General features: G+C 56.4%; 1 protein-coding gene across 2 annotated transcripts; it reads left to right on the top strand.

Annotated features, from left to right (window-relative positions):
* The first annotated feature begins 131 nt into the window (after nt 1–131).
* On the top strand, nt 132–21,251 carry STARD3 (StAR related lipid transfer domain containing 3). 2 transcript variants are annotated; one of them, XM_069786392.1, is made up of 15 exons: nt 132–236; nt 6,092–6,371; nt 9,317–9,394; nt 9,686–9,763; nt 9,854–9,907; nt 10,011–10,128; nt 11,237–11,335; nt 12,109–12,164; nt 13,011–13,103; nt 14,520–14,582; nt 15,661–15,756; nt 16,303–16,382; nt 16,785–16,889; nt 18,219–18,312; nt 20,187–21,251. In XM_069786392.1, exons 2-15 carry the CDS (start codon nt 6,156–6,158, stop codon nt 20,289–20,291), a joined length of 1,335 nt encoding a protein of 444 aa, XP_069642493.1. In that variant the 5' UTR covers nt 132–236; nt 6,092–6,155; the 3' UTR covers nt 20,292–21,251. The 2 variants fall into 2 exon arrangements, with proteins under 2 accessions (XP_069642493.1, XP_069642494.1); XM_069786393.1 differs by lacking the exon at nt 132–236 and adding an exon at nt 3,111–3,238.
* Nucleotides 21,252–21,761: the final 510 nt, after the last annotated feature.

The following is a 21,761-nucleotide window of genomic DNA, read 5'->3' as shown; positions in this document are numbered from 1 at the left end:
ATGGTCCCTCCCAGCCCCACTTGCACCTCCAACCCCCCTCCCCTCCAGTGAGGAATGGTCTCTCCCTCCTCCCCCCCGTTGGGCCCCTCCGCCCCCTCCCCGCCGACGCGTTGGCGCAGCCTCGCTCTGGCGTTTCATTTCCGGGGTCAGAGGTAGCGGCGGGGCTGCGCGCGGGGCCGGAAGCGGTTTCGCGGCGGGGTCTGCTTCCGGCGGGGACCGGCACCGGGCGGCGGCAGGTACCGCGGGGAGCGGGGAGTGGACGGCGGGGACCGGGACCTCGGGGGTGACCCATTCCCGCTCCCCGGGGCGGGCGGTTCCGCGCTGTGCGCGGGCGGCGGGCCCCGGTTGCTCGGCCCCCGGTGGGATGCGGGGTCCCGGAGGAGACAGGGCCGGCGGGGCCTTGGTGCCGTTCCCGGGCCCGGGAGTGCGGCCGCCGGGGTTGGGGGGACGACGACGACCACACACACACGCTGTCCCTGGGGGGTTCTGCGTTCAGTCCTGGGGGGTATTTACCGGGAGTCTGGGGTTCGGTCCCGTTACCAGCTCCCCGGAAGCTTTGGACCCGGAGAGTCCCGGTTATCCCGTGGTGCGGGCTCCCCCGAGGGCATCTTCCCCAGGGAAGCCGCGGGTGGGCGGGGGATGCCCCCGGATTCACCGGCGGGAACCGGGGCACCGGCTCTCCCCGGCAGCCCTCCCCGAGGCTGTAGGGCTTCCCCGCCCGGGCCCGGGGGCAGGAGCAGCGGCTGATCCCGGTCGCATCTTCCCGAAGCCATCTTCACGCAGACCCCCACTGTCACCCCGGCGTTTAAAGCCGCTCCATGCCCGGGCACCGGGGGGGTGGGGGGGTTCGGGGGTGAGCGGGGACCTCCAGGCCGAGGTGACAGCTCTGAACGGAGAACGAACAGCGACTAGGAGCTGACAGCAGCGGAGATAACGGGCAGTTAAAATCTTTGCCCCTGTCTAATGGCAGTAATAAAGCCACTCCTCTCCAGGCACCGATCTTGGGGTGCTTTTCCAAGTGTGGGCTCAGGAAACCTTGCAGCTTCTCTGGGGAGGAGGAACCGGCTCCTGCCCAAGGATGGGACTGTGGAGGGGCTCACCGGGGGGGGGGGGCAGAGGGGCTGTTGGGGGTCCCAGCGCTGCTCTCCCTTCAGTTCCTTGGCAAATGTTGAACTGAATGGCTCCATCTGGAATATCCTGTGGTGATCCTGACGCTCAGAAAACGGCATCGTTCGCATCCCTTGATGGCTTAGGGGGGCTGCCAGGCAGCTCTGGGTTTAGAGGTTCATGCTAGTGGTTGGCTTGTGCCATTATCACGGACACCTCCTCACCGCCTCGGGTCCGGGGTCTCCATAAAGACCCCGAACTTTATTCCCCTCCCACAAGGGACCGAGCACAGAGCTGAGGCGTGAGGAAGGACAAGGGTCCATGGAGCACGGCGCTGCAAGGCTGGTGGCCATCGCTGTTCCCCGCCAGCCCTCAGAGACCCTTCTCTTGCTGCGGTAACAGCAGTGCGAAGCCTCTCTCTGGCTGTAAACCTGCGCTGTCCTGAGCGTTTAACGTCCTGCTCTGCGTCACGAAAGCTGACGGTGGCTGTGTGGGACCGGGGCGAGAGGTGGCTGGGGTTTCGGTCACAGCATGGGGGGACATCAGGTGCTGCTAGCGGGGTCCTGGGGACAGGAGCCCTCCCGAATGTTCAGGCAGGCTGTGCCTCTTGCTGCCTTTTCGAGCCGGGGTGGGGGGACAGCACCCACCAAGGGCACCCTGGGGGGTGGCGGGGACAGGAGAAGGGCTGGTCCTCAAGTCTCAGCTGGTGCCAACTGGGGTTTCAGGCAACCACGCTGTCACCAAAGCCTTCTGAAAATGAGCGTGATGGTGCAAAGTGCTAACGAGGAAGATGCACGGGGTGTGGGTTGGGGGGGCCTGTGGCTCCAAGGTGGGTGTAGAGAGGGGTCAGCTGTGGGGAAGTAGCACCCGGCCTGGGCCAGCTGTGGGGATGCCTTTGCCTGCGAGGAGATGCAGGACCTGGCCCTGGGGCCGGCTCGGCCCTTGATGGGCAGCAGCTCAACTGAGCTGACACGCAGGGTTGGGGGGAAACGTGGGACGCTGCGTGGTTCCACGGCACTTCCAGAGGTGGTTGCAGGCCCTGACGCATCATGCAGGAGCAAGAGAGCGGCTCGGAGAAGCGACGACTGAGCACTGCCTGCTCCCCATGACCCGGCAAGCGCACGGCTGAGCCGCTCCTGCCCTCGGCACACTGGGTACTGAGGGGCTGCCATGCCAGGAGCCTGCTTCTTTGGGCTCCCCAGGGCAGGGCTCCCAGGGGAAGGACGGGGCAAAGGGATTGTGAGCAAAACCAGCCGGTGGCTCTGGGGAAATGCATTGTTCACGCAGCCCTTTGAGTTTCCCCGTTCCTGCCCGCGATGCTGGGGAGGGGACAAGCTCCCCGGGGGTCTCTGCACCCGCATTTTGTGCACACTCGGATGCTGAACTTGGGCAGCAGCAGCTCCTGGCCTTTTGGACAAGTAGCTGTTCATGGACAGACCGAAGCCACAGCCCTGATCCTCCTCGTCATTCTGCTTTACCATGGCCGTTGCCTGTCAGTCTGCTGCCTCTGGTCGCTGTAACTTGTGGCACCGGCGCTGGTGGGTGCCAGCATGTAACGTGCCCGGCAGGGTGACCTTTCCGAACATAGACACGGGCTCAGGTTAACCCTGGAAGGTGCTTTAGGAAAAGCTACAAATTGGAGCGAGGACAGCTCACTGCGGAGCTCCACACCGTGCCCGTGCTGTGGGATCACAGCAGCATGTGGGGGTGCTCGAAAACCAAACAGCCTCAGCCCTGTGGGGACCTGACCGCAAATGTGATGGAGCCTGTCCAGTGGTTTGCTGAAGATGTTGGATCACTTCATGGGTTTTTTTGGAGCGAGGTTTAGTGTCTAATTTAATATTTACCTTTTTTGTCTTAAAGGCATCTCTTCCTGCTAGGAAGCTCAGAAGTGTGTTAGTGTCTGGTGAAACACCCGCAGTTGGTGTTTCTAAAAGGCTTGGTCCCTCTCGCTCTCCAGGTGTTTTCTCTCCTGGCACAGTGTTTGGTGCAAAGGCTGTAACTCTCAGAAGAGGTGACATGAGAATTAGCTGTTGAAGTCGTCATGTGAGCTGAGAAGACACATTAATAGGAAGTCGGGGGCGCAGGAGGAAAGGAGAAGCAATGTCACAAGATGGAAAGGCTTCTTACTGTAAGACATGTCATTAACATGCAAACGCGTGCTAATGAGAAGCTTGTGATTTGAATCTAAAAGCTGAGAGTGGAAGGGGGTGACGCTGGGGAGGGGGTGACACTGGAGAGGGGCTGACACTGGAGCTTTGCAGGGGCTGCTCTGGCCTTTCACAGGGACAGGACGTGCCTTGGCACAGGTCCTGGGTCCGTTTTGGTGCCCAGTGTCCTGTTGGCGCTGGGCTGGGCTGCTGGTGTTTTGCCACGTGGACGTCTGTGGCAGCGCTCGCTGGGTATTAGTGCTTGATGTTGTCTCAGGATTTCACCGGCCACCTCTCCTCTGCGTTTGCTTCCCGCTGGGATTCACGGGCTTGCTGCCGATGGTGGCATCGCCTCTCATCCCTGCAGCCCCTCTCACCACCTCCCACTTCATCCTCAAAACAGGAGGTTTCACCAGCAAAAAGAAACAAAATCTTTCCTCAGAGTCTTGAGAGCCCTTTGGATCCTCAGTGCGAGTGCCCCTTCGGACTGTGTTACTGTCACCCAGGGTGTCCCTCCGGGCAGCGTGTGCCACTCACACTTCCCCAGCCTGTTGTGTCGGCTGTCGGAGCTGCGCTGCTCAAGAGCCCCCGAAAGCGGCTCGCAGCTCGGCAGCCGGTGCGGTGCAGGCTGCGGAGGATGTCTGAATGCATAATACAACACCGGGGCGCTCAATAATTTATCTGTCACCCAGAAAAAGGCACACTTATACACGCTCAGATCCAGCCCCTGCTCTTTCTGCTCTGAGCTTTCTCCTGCCTGAGGGAGCAGTCCCAGTCGGGGGGGTCTCATCTGGGCTTAAAATATTTCTGCCAAACCCTGCTCTGTCCCATGGTGCTCCAAAGGTAAAGCCCTTTTTGCTGGTTCTTCCCCAGAAGTTGGTTATTGCCAGTTGGTTTGGGATGGGTGTGCTTCTGAAGCAGTGTTAAACCTCACCGGGAAGGCTGGGTTTTAATCACGGGTAGGTTTAGGCTGGCTGAGCTGCATGAGGGCTCACACCCGCTGCCATGCTCTGCTGTCTCCCCATGCTCTGCTGTCTCCCCATGCTCTGCTGTGTCCCTGGCACCGCAGAGTAGCCCCAACGCTGCCTTGGTGTTGGGGGGTGTGGAGCCGGCAAATCTCTCAAGGTGATTTTAAAGCGCTGTGAAAGTTGCGGAGGGGGGGCTGCCTAAGTGCAAAGTGGTGTTTGAGGGAAGGAGGCAGCGACACCCTGCCGTAGAGGAGGAGGCAGCCCGTGCATGAGGTGATGTATTATTTAGCGCTCACAGATGTCTTTAACTTTTCTCAGTTTGAGATGGGCCCCTCGCTCGGAGCAGCGAAGGGCCGTGGTCGTTGCGGCTGATCCAAAGTGACAAGTCTTCCAGCTCCTTCCGAAGTGCCTCTGAGAGAGACTAGCGGGGACTTGACAGGAGTCCAGCTTTGTTCCTTTTCCAGCCCCAGTGCTCCCTGGGGGCTGGGACACAGAAGCTGCTGGCGCAGGGACCTAAAATTGCCCAAAATCAGGCTGTGCTCAGCTCTTGCAGTTGCTCCAGCTTACAGTGGGGCTCAGCAGCACCCCTGGCTTTGCCTGCCCTGTGGATTGCCCCTTCCTGCAGGTCTGGGCGCTGTCTCGGAGCATTTTTCCTCGGATGTTGCGTGGCTGCAGCCTCTTGGTTGTTGCAGGTGTGATCTGTTATAGACAAACAAAACTCACTCAGATCCTGGAGGATGTAGAACTGCTCGGTCAGTAGTGAATGCCACAAAGAATCTGTTTTTTTGGAGGCAAAATGTCCCTGAGCAGGAGTATTTTGCAGAGGAGGAGTTTGTAGCTGTGCCTTTGCTGTGGGTGACTCGGAGGTGGCAGGGCTGGGGACTGACAGATCCCTGGCCTGACCTGTTTTGGCATCCTCTTTCCTTGTTTGTCTCCAGCGTGTGCTTAGTTGCGCGGTCCATTAACATAGTGGCCTCCTTGTGCCTTGCTGACGGAGAGGAAAAATTTTAATACAATGGTTGGCATGGGCTGCGTGAAAACAGCCTTCAGACCTCAACACCTCACTCGCACTGGGGTTGTGTGCCCGGCACTGCCAGCCGCTGCGGCTGGGACAGAGAGCAGCGCTTTCCCCTGCTGCCTTCCTGCTGCTCCGCTTGGCCAGAGTCAGGCATGAGACCTGGTGTCCCACTCCTGAAGTGAGCAGGCTCCTCTCTTGGCCGTGCAGGATGGGATCACCGATGCCTGAGGCTTTGTGGTTTGCCTTTTGCAAAATGTCGAGCCCCTGGGAGCTTTGCATCCGTCCCTGCAGAGGAGGCTGCTGTAGCTTGAGGTGGCTCCGGGATCCCAGGGACAGCTCCCTTTTGGATCACGGGCCTCCACGGAAACACCTTGAGGCCCCTTTTCCTGCTGCCGCGGCATCTCTGCGGGGTTTGCCATCTGCCGCTCTGGCCGCTGGCTGTAGCTGCCAGCTTGGCTCGCCGTGCTGCGAGTGTGTTCTGGGTGGCTGCCTCTGGGTCCCAGTGACACTTGCTGGTGACTCTGCAGACCCCCTGCACCTCTGAGCCTTTCACAGCCAATTCCTCTTCCTTTCAGTGAGCAAGAGGGAAGGAAGGTCTCTGCCTGTGCTGATGAACGTGGGGTGCCAGGGTGAGATGGGGCAGCCCCTGGCGTGAGCCCATGATGTCTTCACTTCAGGGAGGGAGGCTCCTTGACAGCCCAAAAGCCAGTATTAGTCTTTTCCCTCTGGGACTGTATAAAACAACCAGGATCTGATGTGGTAATAGGAATATTTGCCTTTAGAAGGAGAGAGGAGAAGGGGTATCCAGACACTCAAGACCTGAGGGTCCCCTTCGTGTCTCCCCACAGGTGATGCACTGACTTGGCAGATGTTGCCCCGATTGACGTAGGACCCAAGTCACTTGGGCCAAGGATGAGCAAACCGACAGACCTGCAGCACGACCTGGAACGAAGCCTCCCAGCCATAGCGTCCATCAGCACCTCGTTCTCCCAGAGTCAGGGCTTCTCCCCATATTGCTACTTCTCTCTGGAGAAGAGGAAAGCCATCTCGGATGTGAGGAGGACCTTCTGCCTCTTCGTCACCTTCGACCTGCTCTTCATCTCTTTGTTGTGGATAATCGAATTGAATGTAAGTTGGAGGAAGCAAATCCGTGGAGTCTTTGCCCTTTCAAGTTGTGCTTTTTCAGTTCAGTTCCCTCTGCATTAATTGCTCCGTTTCAGAAGTCTTGGGCCAAGTCTTTGTTTGTTCTTCCCAGCACTCTGCTGGTTTATGCTGGCTGAGAAACCGCTGCACAGTTAGTGTAAACTAAAGTCCAGCTCATTTCCTGCAACTGGGCTCTGTTGTGGCTGTCCAGGGTCATTAACACCGTCGCATGTAGCGCTCCATGTTGTAGTGTAACAAGATCTGGGGCCCGTCGAATCGCCAGGTTGAGCAGTTGGCCAAATTTCTCTCCTGCTCCCCTTGCCTTAAGTGAAGCTGCTTCCTGTGTTTGCCAAGCAGCTGCCAGCTTTGCTGCAGTGTCTTGTTCTCAGAGCATTGGAGGAGCAGGGTAGGCTGTGCAGACCCTCCTCTCACCCACCCAGCTGTTGGGCAGAGACAAAAGGGCCTTTGAGCTTTGGTCCCAACATACTGCTACTAATCTCAGCTTCTGAAAGCCAGAGATGCTGCTCCACCACACACGGGACTAGCGAAGGGGAACATGAGGGTTTTGGTCCTTTCAGAAGCGGCTGTCACACCTGTGCAGGCTGCTGCGTTTGCTCAGTGTGTCAACTGTTGCAATGACCACAGAAATCCAGTTTATTTACCTCAGTCCCATCAGGTTGAAGTTATTCCCTGGGCTGTATTTTGTTTTTATTTTTCCTGAACTGGTCCCAACTGGTTTCAGCCGTGGTGGCAGTGGGTTTCAGGTACTACATGTCCTCCCGTGGAACAAGCTGAGCAGAGAGGCAAGATGAACAGATAGACCCCCAGCGCTTCTGCATGCAGCCCTGCTGGTGTCTGGCCTTTATTTATCAGCACTGGATCCTGCACTCACTTAGCGGCTCTTATCTCTGCCCTGTTTATCTCCTGGGTGTCTGCACTTAACAGATTGTCTCGGCCAGCAGCTCCCTCACCCTACCTGCTGCAGCTGGCTGCGCCGTGTCAAGAGCCTGAAGAGACCCCTGCTCCCCCCTGCCTAGGAAAAAGCATCTCTCGGCCAGCATTCCAGCAATGCCAATGGTGTCCTGCACACCCGGCTTGGACCCCAGCTTCCTGCTCTTGTCCCTGTTCTTTGGGCTCTCTGTAGAGGTGCTGTCTACAAATCAAAATATCCAGCCCCAGGGAAATAATCTGCCAGCGCAGTCACCAGGGTGATTCTGAGCGTAGGTCTTGCAGGTAGCCATTAATGAGTGACTAACTGCTGATATTTGGGCCCTGAGCCGAGATGCTGCATATTTAAAGCTATTAGGACAGCTTATTTGCCTAGTTATGAAGAGCAACGATTTTATATCATGACTAATGCTTTTTTTATCAAACGGTTTCCTTCGCTGCAAGATAAGCTGAGCAAATTGGCCCTCGTTAAATGTCTGTTGCCTGCAAACTGTAATTCTGTGAGCTTGCTGCTCTCGGAGACAGAGAGTTGCCTCAGACGGTTCTTCTTCCTTGTTCACAGGAGTGGCTTGTATTTAAACTGAAAACACCTCCCAGAAATCATAATCCAAAGCCTTCCCTGTGTCTCGTTCCTCCTGCACCATCTCATAGCAGAGTCACGGTGTGGGGAAGAGGCTTTCCGTGGCAGCTCAGCAAAGCTGGCTGGCACAAGTCCTGTAGCCACAGATCAGATAAAGCAATAGAGCAGAACTGCTTTGCCCCCCTCTCCCTGAATATTAAGCACCAGCCCTGACCTAGAGGGACCGCTTCCCGATGGCTGCCTCTTCTGTCCTTGGACTGTCTGACAAGAGGGTGCCAGGACACCAGGCTGCCAAGAACTGGCCTGAGATCCACCAACTTGTTTCTCACAGATCATCAAACAGCTGTCAGCCTATACCAGCTTCCAGGCCAGCTGGGCTGCATTCAAACCAATAGCCTAAAGGTGAAGCATTTGTTCCAGTTACCTGAGCCATCCGCTTCCTCATAAACAGCGATTCCAGGCTCTTGAGAACAGGATTTATGGTGTCAAAAGTACCAGGGCTGTCAGGCACAGATTGTCTCAGGGTGAGGCAAGAGAGCTCTTCTGTGAGCTTTTTCCATGCTCCCGTGCAATATCCCAGAAAGCGGTTTTGCCTCTTTCGGATTTCCTTGCAGACTCTCTCTGTCTGTGCATGTCCCTCATCCTCCTTTCCTTCCTCTTCCCCTTTGCCAGTATGTTTGAACCTGCCGGTTGACTTCCTCTGTCAGATTTCCTGGAGGGCAGCTCAGCACTGCTGTGAGCCGTGGGAAGCCAGCTGGCCTGGAGGAAAGGAGAGGGGACCCCTCAGTGCTTTGCACAACGAGGATGATAGCAGCTTAAATTTCCCCCAGGTTGCTGAGTGACCCCCAAGATCCCTCATGGGGGAGATGTTTTGGTGGTCCAGCTGTGGGAGATGCTTTGTTCAGCGCATTAGTGAAGGTGCTAGAGAAGCAGTTTCTTGTGGTTTTTCATTTCTTCCGCATCTTCTCCTGTACAGCTGAAGTCTGTCACCTGAAGCCACGCGTCGAAGGAGTGGGCACAAGTGGGAGGTGTTGTTTGACCAAGGGCGTTAGGCTGTGAGAGTTGTGATCTGGTGGCACTGGATGTGCCAAGCCAAAGGAGCTGCTTTTCGGTGTTAGAAAGCTCCCACATAGAAGTGTTTAATGTACCCACGTGCTGCTCCAGCTCTGGCTACCCGACTCGCGCTCCTCGGTGTGAAACCGAGGGTGAAATGTGCTGTCGTATCCTCCCGTGGTCCTGCGTTGGCAGATGAGCCTGTGTCGTGCGTGCGGCAGGCATTTGTATGCCTGATGCATAACCTGACCTGGCAGTAACCTCCGGTCATCGCTTGGCCGGCTTCTTTCTACCATTAGTTTCTTATCAGTGCACTCAATAGCTTTCTGGTTTCCTGTCTCCTCTTCAGACCAAGGATGGCATTCAGAAGAACTTGGAGAATGAAATCATCGAGTACAATTTTAAGACCTCTTTCTTTGATATATTTGTGAGTATCCCAGACTGCTGCAGGTGAGGAAACAGCTTTGGAGCTGGGGGTGGTGCGGCCAAAGGCTGAGCAGGGAGGGTCTGTGTGCCGGGGGTGAATGAGGTCTCCCTGCAGCCTTGCCCCTCACCTGGCTCAGTGAAATTGGGCAGGTCGCAGCCCATCCTGTTGCAGCCTTGACCCCATCTGTCTAGGTGGCGAGGTCCTCGGGAGCTGGCCCATATCTGTGTCCTCCCAGCACCTGGCAGAGGAACAAGGGCAGTGACTAGTGTTGATGGCTTTTTGTTTTTAAAGGTCTTGGCTTTCTTTCGGTTTTTTGTGTTGCTGCTGGCCTATGCAATCGTAAAGCTGCGCCACTGGTGGGTCATAGCGGTAAGAAGGCAATTTTTGCTTTCCTGTTTTTAGTTTTCTCTCTTTGCCTAGAGTTTGCAGGGATCTGAGATACGTAAATTTGTTTTTCAGGTCACTACATTGGTATCCAGTGCCTTCCTGATTGTGAAGGTCATCCTCTCCGAGGTTGGTTTCCTTGGGCTCACAGGAAGATTGCTTTATGATTACCTGATGCTGCTGTTTTCCCATTTGTGTAAACTCCCTGTGGTTTCTGCTTTCTTCTGCGCAGCTTCTGACCAAAGGGGCATTCGGCTATTTACTTCCTATCGTCTCGTTTGTCATTGCTTGGCTAGAGACTTGGTTCCTGGATTTTAAAGTCCTAACTCAGGAAGCAGAAGAGGAACGATGTGAGTATTTTGCTCCTCTCTGGTAGGAGTTGGCAGATGAGGCTACCAGGCCTGGGGTTTCTGCTGCTTTGGCAGCACCTTGACAGATATGACATTTATGGAGAAGTGATCTCCAGGCTGGCTGTGACGCTAAGTGCCTGACTCAATTCTGTTATGGTATATAAGTCCCTTCAGGGGAAGAAAATACCAGATTATAAAAAGCATCTTTTAATTGAGTGGAGAAAAATGTGCCAAATTCCCCAATGTCTGGATCCTGAAGCCAGACGTGTTGGAAACAGAGCTCACCTCCACATTGGAGAAAATGTTTTGAAACAATGGGACAAATGCCAGGCGGACTGTTGGACTCTCCGTCTCTGGATATCTGTCTTCAGATCTGGGCTGGAGACCTTTCAGAGAGGATTGCTTCAGTCACAGACACAATACAGGGGCGCGGCTTGAGTTACAGTGTGTGAAATCTGGTTGCTGAGGTCAGACTAAATGGAGATCGAGTCTGACCTAATGCTTTACAAACTACCCTGAAGTGCCAGACACCTTTAACTTCCACGAGTCCTTCTAAGGAGAGGGTGCTCAGCCTGGACTGGCACAGCTTCCCACCCCTAAAGCAGCAAAAGGAGTTTGTTGCTCTCCCAGGCTTAACTGACAAAAGAGGATGGGGAAATGGCACGTAAACGAAGGAGTATTTGTCAAGCGGGGCTCGATCAGAAATGCACTGACTGACTGCAAAACACCAGAGGATGTTTGGGTCTTGCAAGGAGGCTTTAAGATGAAAAATGATCAAGTGTTTAATGCCTCTATTGGATTAGGCTCAGGTTCCAAATTGCTTCCAGGGGAAGCTCTTATTTAATTAGATGCTTAATCGCCTTTGGATTTGACAGGCAGAAGGGCCCATTGATCTCCATGCAGATAAAATGTCTCAAAGAAAAGATGAGGCAATAGGAGCTGAAAAGCTTGTGGGCTGGCTGGTGTCAGTGTGAAAAGACCAGCCGTATCTGGAAGAAAGTGGCTGGGAGGGTGTTTGAGTAGGAGTGGATGTGCTCGGGGCCCCAGGACCCCTTGGTGTTGAAGTGCTGGATGCCGTGTGGGTAAAACCTTGTGCTTTGGTTCGCAGGGTACCTGGCAGCCCAGGCTGCAGCCTCTCGCGGCCCCCTGCTCTACCCTGGAGCCCTTTCCGAGGGGCAGTTCTACTCCCCGCCAGAGTCCTTCGCAGGTAAGAGGTGCTCTCCTCCCCTTCTGCCATCACCTCGCTGGCAGCCGGACTGCCTTGTTTCCCAAGCTTGTTCCCCTCACGGCATTCCTCCTGGGTCTCCTCACCTCCATGATCGCCTCCTCCCTGAGCTCTGTCTCGTTATCCCAGCCCTTGGCAGTGGCGGGTGGCAGGGCCTCCAAGAACTGACACTGCAAAACGGGCTCCTCTCTCCTCACACTGCGCCCGTGCCTGGGCAGGGGAGGCACGGCCATGCTGTCTCCGTGCCATCTGCAGAGAGGAGTCGCACTCAGCTCCGCGCACCTGGCTTCAGCTCTGTGGGAAACTGGAGCTTTTTGTGGTCTTGGGTTTAAATGCTCTTAGCTGCGGCTAAAGTACTTGAAAAGCGCTGCCCTCAGGAAGAGGGCACGGGGGCGAGTTGCCACAAACAGGTAAGGATAAGAGCTGGCAGCACGCCACTGCCCTGTGACACCGCCTTGTGCCAGCTCCAGAGACCTCCCCTGCTCAGGAGTGAGGAGACGTCAGCCGGATCAGTTGTCTCAGTGTAGCTGACACCCGGTTCGTGCTCAGCCTTCCGGAGAACAGAGCAATGCCTGCCAGCCAGCTGCGGCGCAGAGGCATTCGGGAAGGCAGGGTCTGGGCTGTGTCGGGGTCGTCCCCACTGACAGCCCTTCCCATCGGATAGGGCACGGGGATTGGATGCTGTCTGTCCGAGGGAGATTGTGCAAGTGGGGTCTTCATCAACTCGGTGTTCATCATGTGCTTGCTCCTGCTAGGGTCGGACAACGAGTCGGACGAGGAAGGTGCAGGGAGGAAGGCATTGACAGCTCAGGTAAACGGAGGCAGTGTGGCCTGAGGCTGGCTATCCCTGCCCGTCGGCTTCAGGCTGATCCAGGGCTGTGGGAGCCTCTGACAATCCTGTGGCCCCATCAGGGTGCTGTATCTGTAGAGCGCACGAGACTGCTGTCCCTCATTTCACAGCCTCCTGTTCTGGGGACATTTGGCTGAGAAGCTCTGCCTGCCCCATGGCACCAGGCTGTTCCCCATGTACCCCGGGACCGGTGGCATCGTGGCCGCTGTGGGATGGGGGGGTCCTCAGGGTAACACCCACCATTAACCCACTTCCCCAGGGCTGTGCAGTCTTCCCTGCAGCATCCTGCAGGGATGTGATTCTGGCTCTGTCTACTGCCTGTCCCTCTCTCCCCTTCCCTCTTCCATCCCTGATTATATGGTCACATACCAAGAAGGGCATCGCCTCAATCCTCCCCACTGAACTGTGGCTCGCAGGGCGGTCCTTCACCTCCCCGAAGCCTGGCTGGGCACAGGCTGTTTTGTGCTCTTTTCCAAGTGGTTCTGCTGCCATTCAGCCCCAGTTCTGGCACCTCCACAGAAGGAAGCTCTGCGCATCCCATAGCCCTTTGCCTGCTGGAAACCCTTACATTAAGGCGGGAGACTCACTGGTAGACGCAGCTGGTGTGTGGATACAAGCCAGGGCGGGGAGTGTGACTTTGAGCTCCAAAATGAGGCCTCTGTGACCCAAATTAAGAGATTTCTGCAGTGTGGTGATGGGAGATATCCCCTTTCCCTCTGCCAGCCCTGGGAGGGGGGTAGCAAGCCTTGCATGCACACTTCAGGCTTTCTGCAAACCCAGCTAATGAAATGCTCCCTTTTCTCCTAGGAGAAAGAGTATGTCCGACAAGGCAAAGATGCAATGGAGGTTGTGGACCAAATCCTCGCCCAGGAGGAGAACTGGAAGTTCGAGAAAAACAATGCAAGTGTCCCCCCGCCCCACCTGCCGGGCAGCACTGCCGGCAGAAAGCACGGATGGCTTAGCAAAAACGGGAGGACAAATGAGGCTTTTGAAACCTCCTTGCGACATGAAAAATTAACAAGCGTTACAATTACCTGATTGAATTAGGAATCTATTCCAGTTCAGTTAAATGTAAAATCCCCTCTTATTTAATTAGACGTTTAATTGCCTTCCTGTTTGACAGGAGAGAGCCCATCACTCCTCCCTCTAGACAGCAGGCGGGCAGGGGCGGACAGCTCACCTTTGGTAGGCGTCGGGATGAGGAGCCACAGCCACTGGCGTGGGGAGGAGTGGAGGCATGCTGGCCCTGCAGCGGTGCTGGAGGGCCCCGTTGCTGCAGCTTATGCCCTTGCTCCACAGCAAGGTGCCTTTGAGCACCCTGGGGAGACCAAGCCAAGCTGAGTTCTGGCCTTTCTGGCCAGCTTTGGTCCACGTGGGAGCAGGGGAGTGTGGGGCACAGACTGCTCCTCATGCCCCAAAGCTGTTTGTGTCACACCTTCCCCAGGACAGGGACCTTGTGGGTGCTGGAGTATAAATCGGGGATGTGGCTTTGCCGAAGGGGTCTGCAAATCGCACCTCTTGCTTCAGGCAGCACGGAGGCGCACAAAGCAAAGTGGGCCCTGCCCTGCCTCTTTCTTGCCGCCCTGGTTCATTCGCTGAGCTATGTTAGAGTTTTCTAGGTACCTAGAGCTCCTTTTCTCTCTACGAAGGGTAGAGAGAAAGGGGCAGTGTCTCTGCCCGCTAAAACCAACCTTGCTTTCTGCTTGTGGGCTCGCAACGTGATTGGGGTGAGAGTCCTGCAAACTGCAGTCTCATCTGGTGTTTAAAATTCCCCTGTCAAGTGATCCATTGTCTGATGCCAAACTAGCTGGGCAGATTGTTTTCTTTATCCAAAGGGGGATGGATTTAAATAGACTAATCAGAGTTTAACACAGGGCTAATGATGAAAGGTTATCATCTGTCCATCCCTAACCCCTCCAGGGAGTCTCTTCTCAGATGTAGGTAACAACAGCAGTGTTGGCAAACTAACCCCTTTCTCTTACCCTGGTGTTGGTAGCTTGCTACAAAGAGAATTTGACCTTGACGTGGAGTTTGCAGGCTGGCATGGGGCAGATTCTTTTTCTGTCTCATCACTGCTGCCGCTCTGGATATTGTTTTGTTTATGGAAATTTGTGCATGTGCATCTGAAACGTGCTCAGTGCAGTTCCCATGCTGGGGTCACTGCCTTTTCTGGGGGGACAGTTGAGGGCTGGAGAGGGTCCTTCAGAATGACACACAGGGCAGGATGACTCCTGCAGCCACAGCGTTTGCAGACCTTAACCAGATAAAGTGATTTATTTTGCTAACATAAATGTGACTTTCTTATTTCTTGCACAGGACTTTGGTGATGTTGTTTACACTTTTGAAATACCTTTCCATGGCAAGACCTTTATTTTAAAGGTAAGAACCTTACTGGATCGCTTCCTTAGCCTGTGTGGTACAGGCGAAGAGCAACTGCTCTGCTCGGAGCCATGGCTCAGCTTTCATGGTCTCTTCTGGCCCTGGCAGGACAGGTCAGGCTGCAAAGCACACTCTTTGCTTGAGACAGATGAACTGCACTGCACGCTCTAGGGAATCTCTCCAGGAAAGCCCCTTGGCTGGCAGACAAACTCCCCAGCAAATATGCTGGGCCCCAGTCTCTGCTGGTAGAAGTGGGAGCAGGTGACTGCAAGACTCGCTTCCAACCCCAGCATCTAGGACTAATCTGACCAAGGAGGCTAATTGGAACTAATTGCCAGCAAGACCAGGGCTGAGTGTGCGTCTGCTGCTGCCTGGCATTGAGAAGAGCTGCTCGGAAGTGCCTTGCTCTGTGCCCTCTCGCTGGAGTGGCTTGGCTGTAAACCACGCTTTAATGAAGCATTGGTGCTGCGGTGGCTTTTCTTTGTTCCAGTGCATATGTTGCCTCGCTGGCAGGAGCTGCCAATGGAGCAGCTCTGTATTTGCGAGAAAAAGCTGGATGGTCCCACTTTACTGCATTAACCATTTGCCTCCAAAGATCCCCTGTCCCACGGGGATGTGGAGAAACGAATGTTGCCTTTGCCGGAGCTCAGAATAGCTTTTCAGCAACTTCCCAAAGCAATCGCGCGCACAGCAGAACTGCTGATAAAGTGGGGTGAGGGTGGGAGAGGAGCCAGCCTGAGTCAGCCCCAAGGTCCGTCTGTCTTGCCGTGTTACAGACAGACACTTGCTCTCTCTTACACCAGCACAGACCTCGGCAGGCAGCAGTTCAGGGACTGCCGAAACCTGAGGTCTGGTCTGTCCTCTCCAACTCTGCGTGTGCCCTTCAGGCCCCTGGGAATGAGAGCACTGTGGCAGAGGGGTGACAGCCTTGGCTTTGCGTGCGCTTGAGCCAAGCCTGCCTCGCCACTCCCCTCCTGTATTATCCCACTTGTTCTTTGTGATCTGCCCTGTGTTTCTTAAAAATAATCTTACCAAGGTGGAGCAGGGGACTGGCTAACTGCTCTGGCTCTGTCCTCAGGCTTTCCTGCAGTGCTCTGCTGAAACAGTTTACCAGGAGGTTATTCTCCAGCCCGAGAAGATGATCCTGTGGAACAGAACAGTGGCAGCTTGCCAGGTAAGCGTGCCGGACAAAGATGGCTTAATCACAGGAGCTCCTTGGAGCGGAGAGTTGGAGCTTCCCAGTCCAACACCGGCTGTCGGCAGTGCCCAGGCCCTACTGGAGCTTAGCTGGATCCGAGTCACTGAGGCGTTAAATCTCCACTGCTCATCCATACGATCCGAATGCTCTGCGGTAGCCAGCTGCATGCATGTGCCCATCCAAAAGCCCATGAGGTGGGCAGGGAGATGGGCCAGCAGCTGAGCCAAGCCTGCTTTTGCTTGGTAGGGTTTGGGCGTTTTGTGCTGTTGGTGTGGCAGGGATCTGGAGGCAACGCCTGTGTCCCCCTGGAAAAGCAGAGGGACCGGTCCCAGAGCAGGAGACAAACCTGTGCACACACTGCCAAAGAGCTTGTCCCCCGCAGCCTCGGATCAGCTGCTAAAGACGCTCTGGTTGCTTTGAATCCTGGTGCTGTTTTAGGGGAAGGTCCGTATCGCCCAGCTGTTGGCGCATGTGGACCTGCAGGCACAGTCTGAAGAAATGTCTCTTCTTTCCCTCCCCCAGATCTTGCAGCGGGTTGAAGACAACACGATCGTCTCGTACGACGTGGCAGCTGGGGCTGCAGGCGGTGTTGTTTCCCCAAGGTCAGTTTATTCCACTGTCTGTTTTGTACTGAGCCCCTAAACACCCTCCTAAAATGCGGAGAGAAGCATCGGACTGTAGTGAGAGCATTCTGCCCCAGCTCTGCACCTCTTCACTGGCTGGGAGCTCCCAGTGTCAACGAGGCAAGGCTGGCTGGCTGTGCGGGTAATGCTCCCAAAGGCAAGAAGCCCCTGAAGTCTCCTCCAGACCTTTCTGGCAGGAGTCTTGGAGCTCAAAAGCTGTCTCAGTCAGTCAGCCGGTCTCCCTGATAAGTGCTGTGCTGTGCTTTGTCTGTATGTTGACATACCTCTGCCACAGCCTTTCCCAGCAGTCCGGAGAGCAGGATCTGCTCCTTCAAAGTCCCATGCACATTTTAAAGCAGTCAGCGCCCTTTTTTTGCTTAGGGATTTTGTGAATGTGCGCCGGATCGAGAGAAGAAGAGACAGGTACATTTCCTCAGGGATGTCGACCACGCATAGCCTGAAGCCTCCGCTCTCCAAGTATGTCAGGTAAGAGGCAGGTTCTGTTTTTTTAGCTGGTATCTGACACACACGCTTTGCTTAAGCTTAGGGCAAAGAGCCACTTAAATGAAAACCCTGCTGTCTTTCTGGCAGCATTTGCAGGAAGCTAATCTATTTGTGGAACTAAACCTTGCTTCCCTTGTTCTTCTTCCTTTGTTAAAGAAACTCTCTGTGCTGTTCAGTGTTGCTCGGGTGTTTCCCAGCTCAGGGGAGTGGAGGTGCTGACCAGTAACAGCACAAACCCCAACCCAGTCTGCATCCTGTTTATGTAACAGTTAATTCCCAAACAGGGCCAGCTGCCATTTCTGAGGGGCAGTAAACAGCTGACTGTGGCTCGCTTTGAGCCTCTCGGATGCCTTTTGCTTCTTGTAAGCCAGTCACTTACTGACTTTAAAGGCTGTGGACATTGAGAGATGGCCCCGTGGGTGAAAAAAGCTGTGTCAGGATGGACTGGCTCCCAAAGTGTCGGCAGGTCTTTGGCCTCTCCCCTTCCGAAGGGACAGCTTCGCCTGGCTGGTGATAGATCTCGGCGGGGTTAGTCTCATCAAACAAGGACTCCTTGTTACTGTCTGCTCCAGTGCCTGGGGCCCAGCTGTGCCACTTCGCGCACTGACTTTGTTTTTCCTAATAATCTGGTTACAGTAATTGACATTTTAACTCAGAGCCGTTATAGCTGCCTCAGTCTATTTAAGAGCTGGGGACTTCAGGGCCTAGAAAAATCTTTTTACAAATGTATGCAGCAAAAATAGTGTGTTCCTGAACAGGGAAGGGAAATCTGTATTTGGACTCTGTGTGTGAGCACAGCTCTCGTCTCTGAGACGGATCAGATGGTGCGAAGAAGGATCTGGGGGCTGTGGTGACAAGGCTCCCCGTGCCAAGCCTGTCCTGACTGCGCAGGGTTTCCCTGGCCGCTTGGCTTTTCTGGGACCTCTTGTTTGCACCCATTTCCACAGGGTTGTGCCTCGGAAACCTCCCCGCGGTGAAGAGCCGGTGTCGGCTGGGCTGGCACGGTCCAGAGGCAGAGACTGCTTCTCAGCCGGCAGCCCTGCGGCAGCCCTGGCACCACCGCTGCCAAGGCACCTGTGGGAAACCTGCCTTGCCGTGCTTGCTCGTGTGCCTTGCAGCCAAAGCAGATACCTTCCCGGGCACTCTGCGCATCTGCTCTTACCCCGCTGGGCTCTAGTCCTCGCTGCCAGGCGGAGGGGGTGGCTGCTGCTGCAGGAGCTAGTGCAGGATCGGTGCGGTGCACCCCAGAGCGTTAGCGAATGGCTTTTCATCCGGCCCTGGCTCTGACTGTGTGCTCTTGGTTCCCCACAGGGGTGAGAACGGGCCCGGAGGATTCATCGTACTGAAATGTCCCAGCAACCCCAGGGTCTGCACGTTCATCTGGATTCTCAACACGGACCTGAAGGTAAAGTCAGTTCTTTACTGATGCACAAACGCTGTGGCCGTATCCTGTCCCCAGCAGGGCTCACCAGCAGGCTCCGGAATCCCCTGCGTAGCGCAGGCTGCGTGCTGAGGACCTGCTCTCTGCTCCAGCGGCTGCAGTCCCGCTGGCTGCTTCTGGAAGCGGCTCATTATCAAAGGCTGCCCTAAAGGGACTTGAGTTTTGCAGGTGGAGGTTAAACACTGCCTGAAAATCAACCTCATTCCCCCTGAAGTTGCCCCAGTGCGAGATGGGGAAGCTTTTCCTTACCTGGCAGAGATCTTGCTTAGGAGTTTCACATCTCTGTGTGCAGGACTGGGGGAGAGGAGATTTTTATCCTCTTTGAGAACTGAAAATAGTGGGGCGTGTGAAGTGTTGTCTGGCTGCTGGCTGTTCCCAGGAACCCGCTGAAGGGGCGATCCACTCGCCCCTGCGTGCCCTGCTCCCAGACACCCTGGTACAAGCACGGCCACCCCTGGAGTGCGTGGGACTGTGTCCGCACCTGGGGAAAGGTGCTTTGGCCATATGAGATGACCCAGATCTGGAGCTATTTACAGAGCTGCGTGTCGAGTCCTTGCTGGTGGCCCAGACAAAAGGCAGCGCACGAAGGGAGCCAGGGTCGGGCGGATGGGGGGAGCGGAGCTGGCCCGTTTTCTTCCTCCGCTGAAGGTTGACGTGGTAACGGCGCTGCAGCAGCGAGCACAAAGACTCCATTCATCAGCCCTCTGCTGCAAAGCTGCGCGGCCCCCTCCCCTCCCACGTCCCTCCCTCCCCACAAAGTAGATCAGCTCCTGCCTGCCTTCTGAAATGCTTTGGAAAGGATATGCAGAAGCGCTTGCCTGGGCAGCAAAAGCAGGGGCAGAGCAGAGCATGGCTTCGTGCCCCTTTGCGCTGGAGATGTTTTCCTTCATGGATCTGGCTCCGATGCCTCTTCCGCCCCTCTGTAATGAGCGTGTTGGGAGGGATAACGAACCCACTTGGTTGTGCAAGATGGGGCTCAGAAAGGAAAGATGTTCCTTGTGCTTCCCGGGCCGGAGAGCGCTCGCCCACTGCCTGCCTCCGCTGCTGGAAGAAATGCCGTAGCGGCCGAGCTATTAATAACCCGCCTGTCAACTGCTTCCACCATCTTCCTGAAGGGCTCTGCTAGTGCCCAGACCCCTCTTCTGTGCTGCCTTGTTATTTCCTTTGGCCCTGAAGAAGTATTTATAGTACATGGCTCATCCCTTCCTGTGACGAAGGGTGAGAATTACACACGTGTGTGTGTTTGTCTGTGATGGAGCTTCACCCCGGAGCTCGTTTCAGGGAGGTGTCTGAAATGGCCCCTGGACCAACAGTCTCACAATCTCCTGCCCCCATGTCGCAGTGAAAATCTGCTCCAGGGAAAAGTCTCTGCCTCCTGAAACACCCCAGTCCAAGTCGGGGGGACCTCCTGTGCCTACCTAACCCCCCCAGGACAGTTGGCAAGCCATCCCTGCCTGAGCTGCCCTCACCTCGGACCCCTTCTCTGCCCTGGGACCCCGCGCAAGCCCCCGGCGCTGCTCCCAGCCCTGCCTCAGCTCCCTTCCCCCGCAGAAGCAAAGATTATTTTTTTTTTATGCATCTCACATAATAGAACACAGGCCGAGGCGGTTGGGGTTGAGTCGTGCAGGGCTTTTTAGAGAAATCAAAACGTGTTTCAGTTCCTCCCCCGGAGCAAGCTCCTTGAAAGCGGCAGCTCCCCGCTGCGGTGCTCGTGCATCCCTCAACCCTGGCTGACACCGCTGGGTCGGGATGGGGGGCAGCCCTGAGCCCTGAACCCAGCGATGTCTCCTCCGTGCTGCCTTGACTCATGGCTCCATGCTCGTCTGCTTTCCCCGCAGGGTCGCCTGCCCCGTTACCTGATCCACCAGAGCCTGGCAGCCACCATGTTTGAGTTCGCCTTCCACCTCCGCCAGCGGGTCAGCGAGCTTTCCGGCAAGCCGTGAGCAGCGGGGACCTGCCCTCGCCAGACATTCCTCTGCCCTCTCTCCTCTGCAGCCGGGGGACAGCTGGGAGAGGACCCTGTGGCCCCCAGGCCCTCACCATGACCCCCCCCAGGGAGGATGCCCCATACTAACAGCGCTGAGATGAGGCTGGGGCTTGCTCAGCTCCTTCTGCCATCACGGTTCCCCTTAACCAGGGCCCTGAAACCACTGACTTTTGTGTGCCAAACCCCTGCCCTGCCCTCCTCTGGGTCTGACCTCCCCCCGTCCCCTCACACAGGGGTTGGGGGCTCATCTGTGACCCCCAGACTCCTGTACTTCTGCCCCAGTTTGATGAGAAAGAGGGGCCAGAGGAGAAGGCCACGTTACGGTGAGGACACGGGTCCGTCCCTTCACCGTCTGTCCAGCCGAAGCCCCGTGCCGGGCTCTGCCCCTCTGCATGTGGGGGCAAAGGCGCAGCTTGTGCCCAGCTCACGGCCGTTGTTCCCCCCGGGGGCTGTGCCCCCCACCTGGCTATCTGCAGGAGGGGATGGGGCGTCCGTGCAGGGGACCCCTCCGGGGCTGTTCCCTGGTGCTTCGGGCTCCCCAAGTTTCCCCCTGGGGCTTGGCTGAGCTCACCCCCCCCCCCGCAACCTGCAGCTCCGGGTGGAGGCAGAATGTGATTTGCCTTAAGTGGAGACTTTTATCCTTTTCGGGGGGTGCAGGGGGTGGGAGGGGGGGGGTGCGGGGGCGACTGCGCCTTCTTTCTACCTGTGAGCGCCGGTGCTGTGTTCTGCGCTATAAATGGAAACAGCGCAAAGCCGCCCGCACGCGGGGGCAGATGCCGGCAGCGCTGTGGGGAGGGGGGAGCACCCACACCAGGCCCCCCTGGGCTTTCGGCCCCCCACACCGGCCCCCCACGCCTGTGAGGGGTGACGCCTCTGGCCGGCACCTGTCAGAATTAAAAGCCTTCCACTGTTTGCAGCTCCTTGTCTTCCACGTGCCCTTTGTAACCCGAGCAAATAAAAGCGAAGAGGAACGCTGGCCCAGCTGGATCATGAGCAGTCGTGGGGCTGGGGCCAGCCCGAAGCCCCCCCACGCTGAAAGAACGGGTCCTCCAGGCTCCTTTGGCCACTGGCCGTGGGTATCGCTGTCGCCCATCCCGTGGTGGCACCGGCAGCTCCTGGCCATCAGCGTGGAGCATCTGCATCTGCCCCGGTCACCCCCGGCAAAGGTTTCCCCAAACGTCCCCTGGAGCGGGACCACCGTGGCTGGAAGGGGCTGGAGACCCATGTCTGCCGGGGCAGCGGCCACAGCCACGTGAACCCTGGCCGCTGGCACCCGGCGAGCACCCGTCTGTTCGAGCACCCGTCTGTTCGAGCCCCCATCTGTTGCCCCTACAAATAGCCCAGCCTTGGGGGGGTTCTTATGGCCAGCATGCCCCTGTCCGCTCGCCTGGCATGGCCTGTCCCCGGGGAGGGGGGGACACGCTGC

The sequence above is a fragment of the Haliaeetus albicilla genome, chromosome 7, assembly GCF_947461875.1.
Source record: "Haliaeetus albicilla chromosome 7, bHalAlb1.1, whole genome shotgun sequence".
Lineage (NCBI taxonomy): Eukaryota > Metazoa > Chordata > Aves > Accipitriformes > Accipitridae > Haliaeetus > Haliaeetus albicilla.
The sequence above is the reverse complement of the archived record's forward strand: the minus strand, read 5'-3'. Positions and strand labels throughout refer to the sequence as shown.

Excerpts from the sequence above, each read along its gene's own strand:
- STARD3 (XM_069786392.1), top strand. The coding sequence starts at position 6,156 with ATGAGCAAACCGACAGACCTGCAGCACGACCTGGAACGAAGCCTCCCA. Across the intron at positions 6,372-9,316 it reads TGTGGATAATCGAATTGAAT|ACCAAGGATGGCATTCAGAA; the intron begins GTAAGTTGGAGG and ends TCTCCTCTTCAG. Across the intron at positions 14,583-15,660 it reads GCAAGACCTTTATTTTAAAG|GCTTTCCTGCAGTGCTCTGC; the intron begins GTAAGAACCTTA and ends CTCTGTCCTCAG.